General features: G+C 48.5%; 1 protein-coding gene across 1 annotated transcript in view; it reads right to left on the minus strand.

Moving 5' to 3' along the window:
* The window catches only part of Abcc5 (ATP binding cassette subfamily C member 5), a 92,114-nt gene that overhangs the window by 49,523 nt on the left and 27,360 nt on the right, over positions 1–15,231 (minus strand). Inside the window, exons 3-11 of the mRNA XM_032899948.1 lie at positions 14,945–15,102; positions 14,606–14,761; positions 13,846–13,993; positions 9,238–9,471; positions 8,927–9,100; positions 8,260–8,407; positions 6,741–6,889; positions 5,809–5,916; positions 2,039–2,395 (exon numbers count right to left, since the gene is read on the minus strand). Coding sequence (XP_032755839.1) covers positions 2,039–2,395; positions 5,809–5,916; positions 6,741–6,889; positions 8,260–8,407; positions 8,927–9,100; positions 9,238–9,471; positions 13,846–13,993; positions 14,606–14,761; positions 14,945–15,102 — 1,632 coding nt within the window. The remainder of the gene's footprint in view (positions 1–2,038; positions 2,396–5,808; positions 5,917–6,740; positions 6,890–8,259; positions 8,408–8,926; positions 9,101–9,237; positions 9,472–13,845; positions 13,994–14,605; positions 14,762–14,944; positions 15,103–15,231) is intronic.

Genomic DNA, 15,231 nt, shown 5'->3' on the forward strand with positions numbered 1-15,231 from the left:
GGAGGAGGGAGGCTATGGCAGCGGTGCAGAAGGATCCCAGACTGCGGGCAGGCAGAATGCAACAGAGTTCCAGCTCTACCCACATCTGCTAATCGCGTGCCCCGGTATTCCAAACCAACCTGTGTCTGTTTCCCTCACTGGGCTCTGAGCTCAGGAGGAAGGGTGGATTCCTCACTGAATCAAGTATCCCATTACCGAATGGAAGAGTAAATTTCAGTTAGTATGAGAAGCCATTTTCTAAAAGAGCTGACTAGTGGCACAGTGGGGCAGCCGCAGTAATCAGTAATAGTCATCGAGTGAGCTTGCTGCTAAGAGTGAAATAAACACCACAACGGCCTGTGGCTGATAAACCACACCGACAGTTTCAGGTGACCACCTGCTCACGGCTAAGAGCAGGAAGCTCTCTGCCGTCTCCTTAGTGCACCCCTGGATCTGCCCAGGGTGCCCCCAGCCAATTGCTGTTTGCTGCACCGTTGCCTCCTTCCAGCACTGCAGATGAGCATTTCTCACCAGCGCTGTCGCCATCCCTCTCCCATCTCTCTCCTGCACTAGAACGAGAGGGGCAGCCCCTTTGTTCTCTCTCTTCTCCTTTCCTTCCTGTCTCTCTGCACACTCCTCTGAGCCCAGCAGGTCATTAGGTAGTCACAGGCACTTCTGTCATCCTTTCTCCTCTCGGGCTGAAGTCAGAGTCGTGCGTGGGAGGCTCGGCCCCACTGCTCTGCATCTTCACGGCCGTCATCTCCCGCAGTCATCCTGGTCCTGTGACCACACACTCCTGAGGGACAGCCTCTGCTCTCTGCTTCTGCCCATTAGCTATGACCCTCTCCCCTGGACGGTCTCATGACTCGCTCCCTCGGATCTCTGCCCCCTTCCCTTTCTCCTCCCCTCTCTCACCGGTACTACTGTTTACCTGCCATGCCCACTCTCACCGCCTTTTTGGTTAAGGTATTGCTATGTATCCAGGCTGGCTTCAAAGTCATAGTGATCTACCTCAGCGTGCCCCAAACCAAGACTACAGACATGAACTACCAAGCCTAACACATTCTTTGAATGCGGTCTTCTCCTTGGACGCCGTGTTAAAAACGCAAGCACAGCAGTCCCTGTCCCAGCTCCGCTGCCATCCTTAGCATGGTCCCCATCACGACCTGACACAATGTGCGTCACTTGCTTGTTCTTTGCGTCTGTCCGCTGGAGCCGTAAACTCCAGAAAGGGGGCTCTCGCTGTGCAGTTTTGCTGCCGTGTTTGTTCTCAGTCCTTCAGTAGGACTTGGTGTAAAGCTGGCACTTTAAAGGAAAAGCCACTGAGTGAACGTGTGAATGTCCTCCCGGGTCCCCCGGATGACCTGGTCCTCTAGGCCTGGGGTTACTTCCCAGGCACGGTTTGAATCCTATGTCTTCAACCTGAAATCTGTGTTCTAAGAGGATCTCGAGAGTCCATGTCTACACTAGCTGAACTATGATATTATATACCCGAATCACCCTTCGCTGATATTTAAAAGATTTATTACAGTACGGTTGTGGCTGGAGAGATGGCTTAGTGGCTAAGAGCACTCGCTGCTTTTTCTAAGGACCCTGCATCAGTCAGGCGGCTCACAACACTTGTAACTCCAGCTCCAGAGAGCCTGACCCTGTCCTCTGCCCCCCACCGGCTCCTGTGCTCGTGTGTACACACCTGCAGACAGACGTGTAAAAGGCAACACTGAGGATACCTCTTAAATGCCAAATTCTCTGTGACGTGCGGTGTGGTGTTAACAAGGAGCCCGTGTGGTTACAGCAGTGGATTTAATTAGAACAGCCACCACCGCCAGACGCCAACAGAGAGGTCCACCTCGGTGCTTCGCCTCCTTATCAGTAAAGCGAGCACCTTGTAAGTTATTGGTCCTGTTGCTCACTTCGGAATCAGAGCCCAGCCTCCTCTTGATTCGAAGCTGCTCACGGCCAGAATACTCTGCTTCAGGGAAGGGTCCTGCCAGGGTCAAGTGGGGGACGCAGGAGTCAGTGCTGAAGCGGGCGGACAGGGTACAGGCAGGCGGCTTACCTCTTCGATCTCTAAGTCAATGTTGTAGAGTGTCCTCTGCAGACGCACGCTCCCTGCATGGATCTGCTTGCCTTCTTCCTCTTCCGGACTGGGCCGCTCGTCACTGTCCAGGAGGAGGTGTCCTTTCTGCTCTGCCAGCACCGCCTGGTGCTCAGTATGTTGCAGCTGCCTCGACTTCTCTTTCTTGCCCTTGGGAGCCCTCTTGTCTTTTTTCACTTTGGGGGTCAGCTTGGGCGAGCTCTGTGTACTGGAGTGGGAGGAGTCCCATGCCAAGGTGGCATTTCTCATCTCTATCTTGATGTGAGGACTGGCCGGTTTGTTCTTTATCATGTGAACCTCTTCCATTAGAAACAAACTCTGATAGGAGTTGTGAGAGAGGTGCAAAGATGAGACACTGGATCAAGACCAGGGAGACAAGCCTATGGCGTACACTCACGTAGCAAAACACATCAGGCTATACAGTGGAAGGAAGCTGAAGAGCAAAAGGTAGCTCATTAGTGTGGCCTCACCTCAGGGCTGACAAGGGGTCTCAGGGCCTCGTCCCTGACCCAACCCTCTATGCTAGGTTACACACTAAGGAACCCTGCTTTTCCTGCCGGTCTAATGTGGACAAAAGGACATTTCATAACTGATAGGGATATGGCGCCCCGTGTACAGTAATTTGTAGGTTCCAGAGTACCAGTTGGAAAACCCAAGAGGGACACTGACCCTTTACACAGGCATCACCATGACAGGAACCTTCCAGACCACTTCTATAGGGCCGATGCCTGCACACTGCCCTCACCCAGGGCCTGGTACCTCTCAAGACTGAGACTGGTGCCTGCTCAATTGCTGGGCTTGGAATCACCTGACCTAAGGGCCTGTGTGGACAGGAGGTACCTCCCCAAGAATCGCCCTGTGGGAGGGGAATTAATCTTCTCTCCACTCACTTCCAGAGTCCTACTGAGTTGTTTCAAAGGGCAGAAAAATGTAGTATCAAACAGGAAAGAGTCTCCAAAGTTAGATCTAAAATTCTGATTTTTCTAGCTATACTTGAACCCCTCTAAAGCCAGGAAATCTTTACAGAGCAGTATTGTGGCAAGACTTTCAGAATGCTTTTTAAAAATTAATTTAACACATTAGAAAATCTTTAGAGAAAAGATGGCTTGCAGGATGAGACTCTGCTCAATTACTAAATATCCCAACTAGCTTAAAGTTCCCAAGGACTGCTGAACAGGGTGTATTATTTCCCTCTCTCTGCTGGACCTAGGCGTCTGCTTTTAAGAAGAATTCAGAAAGGGTCTTACTGAACTGAACAAGGACAGGAAAAGGCATGTTCACGTGGATCGGGTGGGGAGCTCAACCCTACGGGCAACTGAGGAATGCTGAGAGCAAGAGAAAGTCTTCTCCGGGGAAGAGCCCTCCCCCTCCACTGGTTATCTGATAGCAAATGACCAGCTCTGAACACACACGCGTAAGGAACACTAGACAGACTGAGCAAGCTGTATTTACGTATTTAGGAACATATATATGTGCATACACATACATACAGATATACATATATGTATAGAACAACAATTAGTGGGGGGAAAAAGAGGCCATAAGTTTGAAAGAGAGCAAGGAAGGGTATATGTAAGAGTTTAGAGGAAGGGAAGGGAAGGAAGAAATTATAATCTCAAAAGTAAAGGAAAAAAATTATAATAAATCCTAAAAGGTAAAAAGAAAAGATCTCGGGGTTGGGGATTTAGCTCAGTGGTAGAGCGCTTGCCTAGTAAGCACAAGGCCCTGGGTTCGGTCCCCAGCTCCGAAAAAAAGAAAAGAAAAAAAAAGAAAGGATCTCATGTAGCCCTAGGCACCTGAGAATGCCATGAGCCCTGACCGTCCTGTCACCACCTTCAAGAGCTGGGATCACAGTGGCTATTCCTGCAAACCCCCATGTGTCATCAAGCTTAGGTGAAGCTCCTGTCTATGAGTGGCTGTGGAGCTCATATATTCAGAGCCTTCTGAGAGACGGGGCTGAAATATTGTCAACCATCCTGATCCCCATCATGGAGCAAACCCACGTGTGGGCAGGAGGTCCACCATTTCCCTCCCTAAAGATCCCTTAAAAAGGATGGAGACAGTGTAGGCGTCTATAAACTATTCAGAGAAACAGTGGTGCGTACTGGAGAACACAGCCACCCTGCTCTTCCTTCCGGCTTCCCAGGGCCCTGACACGCTGAGACAGACAAGGGCCTCACAACACCTGAATTCGGATCAACTGAGATGTGCACCTGCCAGGACAGCGGTGTCCCAGAAGCACAGGACACACAAACCTCACCTTCCACTGGGATGCTGCCCACTGACAGTGCTTCCTTGCCCCACGGTGAGGTGTAAACCAGTAACCTCAGTACCAAGGAGGCTGAGGCAGGAGAACCGTGTGTTAGCAGCCAGTCTGTCTCAAAAACAAACGCCTCTAACAAACCAAAGAGGAAACACAGCTCGCTTTCGCTCATTAGAGAGCTGCCAGATATAACACAACACACTGTTACACTAGGACTCCCATTAAAAAATGTAAAATTATTTTATCAGTATAAATATGCCTAGTCTACCAGTTAACACTGTACTCACTTAAAAGGAGACAATTCAAAAACAAGGTCACAAAACTATCTTTCCTCCCTTAGTTCTTATCTAAAACTCAACAAAATCCATCCACTACCAAGGATATGGAAACAAACAGGGGGTGCTTTGGTCAGAACTTTCACTTTCTTCCATGACTGGACACTGTGGCTTCAGAGAGACGGAGCTCTGACTGTCATTACATCAGTCTTATGTGACCCTGGCTCTGGTCCTTTGAGCAGCTAGGAGGAGGAGGAGGAGGATACAAGAGAAAGGGGGACATTCTGGAGGAATACTTTTCTTGGCCCAATGCAAGTCCCCTGATTAAGTGTAAAAGGAAAAAGCTGAGAGAAATCCCAGCAAACCACTCCCTCCTTTGCAGGGCAGCGCACTGTGGTTCCTGAGCCTCTAAGGTAGTGAGAGTCATGCTTCCAGCCCAGGGGCTTCAACTCTTCATGCCGCCAGAACTGTCCCCATGTTCACCACACTGGCCAAGGAAGGCCATCAGGCGTGAGGCCTTATCGATGAACGCCAGCCCACACAGTGCTTCTCCTTTTTGGGAATTGAGTATTAACCACCTTCAAGTAAGTATCTACTTCCCTCCACCCCTCCCACGTCAGCCCCTCTTGTGTCGCACGGTTGTGTCATTCTGAAGGTACAAAGAACACAAAAAGGTCTGACCAACTAACCACGCAAGGAAAGGAGCTGATACTTACTTAACTGTACTTCTCAACATGATCTAGTTTTATGACTATTTCCATGTCACTGCATTCCCTGCCTCATGTAGTGGCAATCACTGGGTAGGAAAAAGAAATATCAAAAGGACTCAGCATAGCAACCAATCAAAGTGGCAGCAGGCATGAGAGGGGTGGGGGGGTACCCGGCAGACACCTGGCTGTACTAGTCTACCTTAGGCCATTTGAAAGCTCAGTAAATGACAATGCGGTCCATGCTGGGCCTGGCGGAAGTGCTCACTATGGAGAGGGAACACAGCCCAGAACCAAGCGGGAGAGATGAAATGCACGTTCATTTTAAAGGGCATTACTCTCCTCCCTTGATTCAGTTGAATCTACCACCTCCTAAGCAAGCCAAAGTCAGGTGCAGCTGGCCTATGTGGACTCTCAGAATACAGGCAGCAAGCAAGCTGTACCAAGGGCAGCTCCCGATACAGAGCCGGGCAAGGCACCACTTACCTTATATCTGTCAACAGCAACGGATGCTTCAGAGAGGGACTTCACTGAGAATGGTGTTACTTTTAAAGCAAAAGTCATGGAATTGAAGACAGTCACCACTGTGAAGGCCTTAAAATACAAAAGAGAGGTGAGAGCAAGCCTTGCGAGGTCACACAGTAGCCAAGGCGACACCATGCTCCTTCCGGGTGGAGGGAAGGCTGTAACTATCAAACGTTAGTGCGAGCAGTCACGCTAAAGTAATTTGTTTTGTGTGCGGGTACATTCGGTGTGTCCCAGTGCATGTGTGGAGGTCTGAGAACACCTTGAAGGAGCTGGCTCTCCCCTTCCCCATGTGTGTTCTAATGACTGGACTCGGGCCATTAGACTCGGTGGCAATGCCTGTGTCCACCTTGTCGGCCTCAATCACAGTTTTAAAGTTTCATTTTTAAATTATGAGAGTGTGTGTGTGTGTGTGTGTGTGTGTGTGTGTGTGTGTGTGTGTGTGTGTGTGTGTGAGTGAGAGAGAGAGAGAGTACGTGCATATGAATGTGATGTCCTCGGAGCTCCTGGAACTGAAGTTACCAATGGTTGCAAGCAGCCTACTATGGATGCTGGAAACTGAATTATAGTTGTCTGCAAGAGCAATATATACTCTTAACCTCTGGGCTATTTCTCTAGCCCACGTTTTTATTTTATTTTGTTTCGTTTTGAATGAGACTTCAATTAAAATTCTTAATAAACATGAAACACAGGTTCATCTATATTTACAAAACTAAACCCAAACCCGAACTGACTGAAAAAGGCCACGTTATTCCCGCATAAGACACTGTGTGCTCTTCTTCCACTTCTCAACTTAAACATGAAGGAAGGAAATGGCCGAGTCTTGGTAGCGGTCCCAAAGGAAGTAACAAGAGGAGCGCACGAGCTCCGCATAGAATGTTTCTGTTCCTCACCTGCGCCGCTGTCAGGTCGAAGCCCAGGGTCATGTGGACGGAGAACGTCACCACGCTGGCGATCACTACGACAATGGGAGCCACTCCAACGGTGATGCTCTGAAAGTACCCGGCCTTCTCCAGGATCCGACGCTCCTCCTCTCGGATTTCTATTAAAAAGCAGCCCATCCTCAAAGCAAGTCAAAACACACTGGGACACTGCTACTCCACCACCAAACAAATACATCGTTTGTATTTGGTTTTTGTTTTGTCTGTGTAAGACAAGGTCTTGCTATGTAGTCTAGGCTTATCCTGAAATGTACGTTTTCCCTCTTCAGCCTCCCAAGTGCCATGTTGCTAAGATACAGACAGGTTTTTAGAAGACGCTTTAGTACCAATGATGAAAAAGAAACCAGTTTAATGGGCTCTCGGCTCTGCTTTTGTCGGTTCTGTAGGTTGGAGCTAGGGCCTCACACGTGCTAGGTAAGCTCTGCACAGCCCCCACCGTAGGACCATCGATTCTATCCTTACAACCGGAATGGACCGACTCAGGAAGAAAGCTACAACACTACTAGTCTGGCCCTGCCTCTGGCACGTATACGTCTACTGGGCTTCACTGAAGGGAGCACTATACTGCACCTACACCTGGCAGCTTCCTTTGCGGACATGGCTAGTGCTCACTATTTGCTCTGGGAAAGCTCAACCACCTTACAAGATGCAGTGTCCGGATAAGCTCCTGAGAAAACGAACCAGCTGCCTTGATGTTCACAGAACACGTTTTATTCTAATTTAAAACTTTATTGCTGTTTACAACATTTATAGTCAGTTACTATGTCATTGAATCCATTAACAGCCCAAATATTCTTCTCACTGAAATTAAGGTTAGACATATTCTTTTGTAAAGCTTCTCCTTCTTAAATGCCACTCTTTCTAAGGCCCTGCCTTCCTACTCAGGTTCAGACGTGTCTAAGTGCCGGTGTTACATTGGTTACCTCACAGGCGTGTGTTACAAGTGCACTTCACGTGTTTATGCCTGCGCTGTGAGTAGAGCCGGCACTGAGAACACTGTACTAAAGCAGTCGCTTTAAAAGATGACAAAAGGATCCCTAGCAGGGCACAGAGGAAGGTGCTGAGCCCAGGCTTCTTGAAGCCCCAGCTCATCCCTCAGGGTCACACAACTATCTCTGGCACCTATACAAGCACAGAAGAGAAGGGCTCTTAGCGATCAACTGAGAGGGCCTTCTGCAATCACGTCTTAGCCAGGCCAAAAAACCAAGCACTGGTTAAGAGGAAGATTTGCATACATTATGATAGCTAGATGTGTCCATACTATTCTAGCTAGCCATGGCATCTGGGGCAAAATCAGTTTCCCAGGTTCGAATCCCTGAAATCTCTTTTAAACATAAAAGGTTCTATGTGAAGATACTAGGCATCAGAAGTCTGGTTTCTAGTGTGCTTAGGAAGTAAAGTATATGAATGAACAGACCCAAAGAATCCAAAATCCCTCTACCACATACACAAGGGAAGTCTTTAAACTCACTTTGAACACACTGAGAAAACGCTTTGACCCAGGCATACATTTTAATAAATTTAATGTAGGTGAGAACTTCATTCATCTTCTGGACACGGTCGTCTGTGGCGGCTACACACTTTCTCCTGAAATACGCGGTTAGCCGTGACACGAACATCTGGAAGGGAAAGCCCCCTGTCAGACCAAAGCCCCCTGGATCTGCCTCGTAATAGTCTCAGCCAAACAGGCCCTGTTCCTGAGACAAACCTGACTTCACATGGTTGTTTAACTAAAGGGACCTCTCTCTGGAGTTAGAAAATATTTAATTCTCGTCTCCTTGTAGGGTGATGAAGGCAATTACTGGTCAGATCTCACAGACACTGGCGCCACTGTGGTAGAATCAGGCCAGTCATGTCAGCACCAGTAGCTCCTGTGATACCTCAGGGTGGGTTCATGTGGAGCCGTCCGCTCCACCAGGACTCACTCTGCCTTCACAGGGCTCATGTCTTTTAGGCGAATGACGGCTTACTTCCTCCCAAGCCAAAATCTGCCCATGTGAACTGAGCACTGTATAGCATCAGACTTTTCCAACTACCTTCCTTGAGAAGACGTCTATCCCCTGTCTGTGACCCAGTACAAGTGCTGTATGTATCCCGTATGAAGAAGCTACCACGATGTGGCCAAGAGGCCCACTCACCATTGCTGGATAAAAGAGGATAAAGACAGCCGATCCCAGGAAGCCCGTTGGTCCTAGAATGATTACATTATAAATCATGCCCAAGATGGCGACAACGGGTCCTCCGGCCAGCAAGCTGCCCACAGCGGCTGCTTCAAACATCCTCTGCCCATCGTTGGAGCAGATATTGATGAGCTGTAAGATATGACAAAGAGTGAGGGAGCCTGTAGGACACAGGTCACTATATTCAGGGGAGAGGTCAAGGACCAGAGGAAGTCAGGCGGACAGCATGCCCGGCTTGCCCTGGCACGAAGCATGGGTTCGAGGCTCACCTCCCCCAGGGACTTTTCCTTAATGTTCTTTAGCTTCAGGATCTTCTTGAATGCCATGGTCAGGACAGCCCCCCGCAGCCGGACACCAGTGCGATAATTCAATGCCCAAGTCAGTGCAAGTGACCAGGAGCGTACAACTTCTGTCAGGAGGAGGCCTAGTACCAACAGCAAGCTGTACTGCAGGTTAGACTCTGTTGCCTGGGTGTACTCCAAGAGGTGCTTCACCACGAAGGCCTACAGGGAGAAACACACACCACAGTCAACGTCGCCCCCGGTAACCCCACACGATGCCACAGTGTTATGTTAGGTTAGAAAGAGCAGGCTGCTCCCCGGCAGTGACCGGTGTGCAAACAAAGAAAGATCGTGCGGTTGGACCAAATGTTAGCGGCAACCTGCCCACAGGTGAAGGGCAGAGGGACCGTTCGCTTTTCTCCTGAAGGGCGCCACCATGACCATTACTCTTTCTAATGTAACATAAACCTGTCCGTGAGCTGCGATCCGTTCTAAACACATGGTCATCCAAAGGTAATGTATTGACCTTATTCCAGTATCTTCACACATGGCTACATCTCTTTACATGAGACCAAGACCTTTCTCTGTGCCCTTTCACACGTGCTTTATTTGATAAAAAGGAACAGTGTACCTACAGTTGTACGGAAGAGTGGGGAGTGCAAAACATCCCTGAAAACAAACACGGGCAGTTTAATAGGACAGAAGAGAGCAAACAGTGCAAGCCAGCAAACTCCAGAGACCCTCCCTCTGGCCCTCCCCACGCCCACTCCCTCTCAAAAACAAAAACATGTTACCTCAGGTAGCGTATGTCTAACACCACCTGCAGGGAGGGAAGACAGCCAGCCCCCAAGAACCACGAGTGTCACCTCCAGCTCTGAGGTCCTGCAACGCCGGAGCACACACTCACACAGGCACATTCAGCAACAGCAGTAAATACCAGCAAGTGGGAAGCAGTGTGCTTTTATTGAAAATGAAATATATATATATATTTATATTTAAAGATACCATCTTCAAAGAGCATCTCACAAACACTGTACATTAGCAGGGGCATCGGGAACATTTGGTGGGGACATACAGAGTCATACAAGGATAGCCATCACACAGATGGGCCGGCCTCCCACTTGTAACTGTACACAGTAGAGGAAATACGTGGCAGAGTCTGGAGTAGAGTACATCAGGACGGCAGCTTTCACCAAGGTGGGAATCCTGAGGCTGCAATGGAGTAGATTCTCTAGCAATAAAGACCTTGCTGCTAAAGGAAGAAGATTAAGGAAAAAAAAAAAAGCTAAACTAAAATTTCCCTAAAGAGGTACCCTGCTTAAAACTGCAAGTGCTGTTCGCATGCTAAGCTGCGAGGAAACACTGCTCCCGACAGACTGCAAGGTTCAAGGCCTGCTGAGCAAGGCGCTGGCATCCTTCAGAGTCTTTTCGAGTACTGGTAGCTAAAATTGATGTTGGCAAAAATCAAACCAAACCATAACAAAGGAAAGCCAAACCAGTGCCCACCTTAAAGGAAAAAAAGAAATTTAATCCATGCACCCATCTACCCTGGTTCCTACAGCATGGAGTCCTGTCTGCAGCTGGAAGATACTAAACGGCATATACAACAGAGGCAGATGTATCAGCCTATAGTGCCTATCGCTGAATTCCGGAAGCCAGATTTCTGGGGCAATTAGTCTCTTTCAATTTTTCTGAAAGAAACTTAATACCAAATTGTCTACTAGGTAAATAACCTGATCACATAGGGGATTTCAGATTCTGAGAACCACTGTAATCCACCCTTTCCCCTCCAGCAGAATTTTTAGAGCCCGTGTTTGGCCCTCACTGCATAGATTAACTAGCAAGAAGATTGGCTTCTTTTCCAGTATGCATCCAAAATGTGGAACTGGGTCACGAGGCCAAAGCCTCTCTTCCTGTGGTGAAGCATTTCCCACACACAGTGGCAGCAGTGTGGAGCAGTCTCCGAGGGCAGCGGGTGTTGTCTGGGCTCCTTCCTTCCTATACCTTAGGGTGCCCCCTTCGCAGCACTGGGTAAGCAATCAGCCCCTCCCGGAGAGGAGAAGGGAAGGTAAAAGACAAAGGTATGTTTTACACTACGCAAAACGTTCCAGGGGGGAAAGATGAACGAAGTAACAAGTATCCAACACAGGGTTTTAAAAAGCAACGACATTTCAAATGAGCTTGTATGGGAGAAAGAAAAGCAGGTTTTCAGGAAAAATCCAAACACATTCAGGTGTGTCTTTTAAGTTATGAGTTTATCATTTATTCTAAGTTCATTGGGAGGAAAACTGGAGACTATCAGCATAGCTGTCTTACTGGGGAAGGCATTCCCAGTGAATAAACATTACCTTACCTGAGCTCTTGGCGAGAGATTCTGCCCAGCTTGACTCTCTCATTCTGACCGCAGAAATAACAGCCATCCTGAAAATTCTGAAGAACAGCTTCTGTCACTGGTCCCACTACAGATACTCCCCCCAAGTCCAGATCCTGACAGCACCGAGCATGCCGTGGCTGGAGAGAGGTTGAAGGGTGGGAACTTACCTCTCTCAAGGCTTCCCAAAACCCTTTCCCCACAAGGCCTGCAGCAGAGTTAGCACTCACGAAGAGATGGCGCTGAGAAGGCAGCCGTCTCCAGCAAGTCTAGGGTGGGTGCGAACTCTTCAGACCTGGACTTCTAAAACTGACTTGGTCTAAGAAGGCCCCCAAAGCATCTGTATAAAGGTAGTGATTTGAGTAAGGCCTACACCCTTATAAGTGCTGGCACTGTGCTAGACTTTTCTTGGTCCTGAGGCACCTACATAGAGCGCTGGTTGCCAGACTCTTCTGAGGTCAGCATCAATTGACCAAGTTTTTTTTAAAACAATGCACATGAAGACAACCTGACCGTGTCCCATCTGTTCTGTGCACGAGACCCAATGGGACGTCCCACATATGGAGTCTACAATTTAGGGTAACAGGACGAGCCAATCTGAAAATCATGCCCAATTTAGAAAATGTGCAAAATCTAACGCTGGATTTCCTCAGAAAGACTCACAAGTTTACACCCTGCTAATGTTAATTTCTTTCTTTTTTTTTTATTTTTTTTTATTTTTTCCAAAACCAGCCCGATTCTCCAATTTCCAGTCAAAAAAAGAATTTATTGGGATTAGGGTTCCAAAAAGACGTCTGCATTGTTTACACTCCTACATCTGTTTCACAAAAAGAGACAGCAGACGAGCCCACAGCTCTCTCAGGCCTACTGACTTCCCGGGGTTCTTCCCAAAACGGCGGCAGAGGGGAATGTGCCACCCGTCCTGTTATAGACAGACACCCAGCTCTCCAAGGCCATCTAGAAGCACTCTCTAGATGTTAGCATCCTGGTTGCTGCATCAGAACTGAGAGAGTAAGAACTTAGCAGATGCTTAAAGGAACGACCTTCAAGACACCGACCAAGGTGAGCACGCATTTTGCCACTACTTTTTGTGGAGTAAAAGCTGTATCCCTGCCATCCAGGACTTTTTGTTTTTAAGGAAGAGGCGAAGAGTGAAGAGAGCCCATTATTGATGTACTACCCAGGCGAAAGCGTCAGAGCGACCACCAGCTCTGTAGTGACACAATGACAGAAGCTCTTCTTGGGGGATGCTGGCTCTGAAACACGTGGAACATGTGCCATTTTGGCTAAATAACACTTCAGTTACATGGTCCCTTTTAGTTAAAACGTATATGAAAGTGTTAGTCGGTCAATTAAGAAACCTAATACCAAAACTTTTTATTAAAGATCATACATTAAAAAGAAGAAAAAATAAATAAAAAAAAAAAAACAAAAAAACAAAAAACAAAAAAACCTCCAAAGTGTGAATTAGTTTCACCTAGTCACCATGCATCTTGGACACATACTTACCCACCATGAACCTCCAGCTTACCCACACACGGAAATGCACAGTCTAAACAGTACTACCGGTCCGATGCCTCAAGGCAAATATGTAGAGAATAAATTCAATCACAATCTCAAGTGTCAGACAGCACAGAAATGCAAGGAAGGATGCCCTGAGAACTCCTGCCCAAAACTCCCTTAGCTACTGCACTCATCCACAGTGGCCGCCCAAGTCTGCCACGTCAACACTGTATCTAAAGCTGGAAAGGCACTGTCAAAAACCCTGGTGGGTTCCTAGCCTTAGGGATCGATCGTTACAGAGTCAGTAGACATGGCAACTCTGCCTCCGGGCATCTGATACGTCGCCAGCGGAGGCTTGCTAGCCCTTGCCACACAACGCTCAGCTTACTCAAAGCACTGCCAAGACATGGCTGTCCTGGGAGGTTGCTTCACAGTAGCCTCTAATCAACAGGCAGGTGCTATGCGGGACCCGGATCAGTTCAGATTCCTGCGGCCCCAGGACAGCAAGCCAGCGGTTTCCTCTTCTGCAGCTCTTTGTTCTTAACAGCCTAGCTGACAAGCCACCATTCACTCCCAAATCCACTGACCCTGTGCAATAGCCCAGAAGCATCTCTAAGGCTGCTAACTAGCTCAAAACGATCATTACCTCTGCAACAGAAAAACAGGGTTAGAGCTGGCCGTGGCCGGCCTGGAGGTGTTCAGAAAGGATGGTCAGAACTTACTGGTCCACTGAAGCCAGCCAACTGCGTGATCATCAGGCACACGATGGACAGGATGAGCCTGGTGCGGCAAAAGATCCACACAACCCTTCGCAGGGAGGCGGCGTCTGGCCCGACTTCATTCAGCTCTTCTTGCCACAGTCTCTCTAGTCTTAACAAGGGCACATGTCCTGTGTTACACATCTCCCCGGGGAAGGGACGCACCCGAGCCCACTTCCCGCCACCACAGGCTCTCCCTTAAAATTGTGCGCACAGCCTCCATCTTGTACAGAAAACTCCCATCCTGGCCTAAGCGTACTCACTCCCAAAAGGGAGTGTTAGAAATACAAAACAGGAGAGGAGCAGGAGTCTTTCCTTCCACTCCTCAAAGATCTCTCCCTGAATAAAGTTTGCAGATAGAATCTTCCTTGTGCAAGGTCACCAACCCTTTCTGAAGGATCCTGTGATAAAATGCAAAACTGCAAACTAGACTTTAATCAGACAGTCAGCTACCACCAAAAATGTACTCTGTCACAGGGCAGCCACAAAATCTCCCTGGAGGCTCAGAAAGTTCTAGAAGTGGGGCTGAGAGAGAGAGAGAAAGCCCTTGGTTAAAACACAATTAGAGGGAAATAGAGATACGGCAAAGGGAGGAGAGTCCACAGGTTGCCCGCCCTCAGCTGAGGGTCTTCATGGGTATGGGAAGCCTTAGACTCCATGCTGCTGGCCCACCCACTAGCTCAGGCCTAGCACCCAGTATATAAGGTGGACCAGAGACGCCTACCTTCTGCAGTTCACATCAGAAGACTCATACTTGGACAAAGGCCACACATCCTCCATTAACAGCTCCCCCTTCTTGTGAACCACTTGGGCCAGAGGAGAGAGCCATGAAAAGGTCATGTAGGAGAAAAGGCCAGCATTGTCCACTGGGTGCTGGTGCCTAGAGGAGAAATCCAACCGTCAAGTGTCAACACACACAGAGAGGCTGAGCATAAGTGGAAAACACCTTGGTAAACAGTTCTTGACAAATGATGGTCCTCCCCAGCTGTCCTCAACTGTGGCCCGAGATTTCAAAACTGCTTTTAGTGCTTTGTGGATGAAACAGTAGCCAACGAAGCCTTACTTGGTGGTGGTCCGGAAGGGCTTCAGGGCGCTTAAACCATGGTGGTATTTCCCCTTCGTATGTTCCTCGTCCAGAATTTGGAGATGAGAATGCACAGAGATGTCCAGGGAAAGACCCTCAACTCGGGCTGCTGTTTCGAGGGCATCTTGGCATTCCAACTGTGGTGGGGAGAACAGGTAAGGAAAATTAATACAGAGGAGAGAGGCAAACCCAGCTGACCTCAACTCAAAATACACCAATAGCAAACCACTCCATCAGCATTGGAAAACCCTAGGACACGGGGTTAG

Source organism: Rattus rattus, chromosome 4 (assembly GCF_011064425.1).
Source record: "Rattus rattus isolate New Zealand chromosome 4, Rrattus_CSIRO_v1, whole genome shotgun sequence".
NCBI lineage: Eukaryota > Metazoa > Chordata > Mammalia > Rodentia > Muridae > Rattus > Rattus rattus.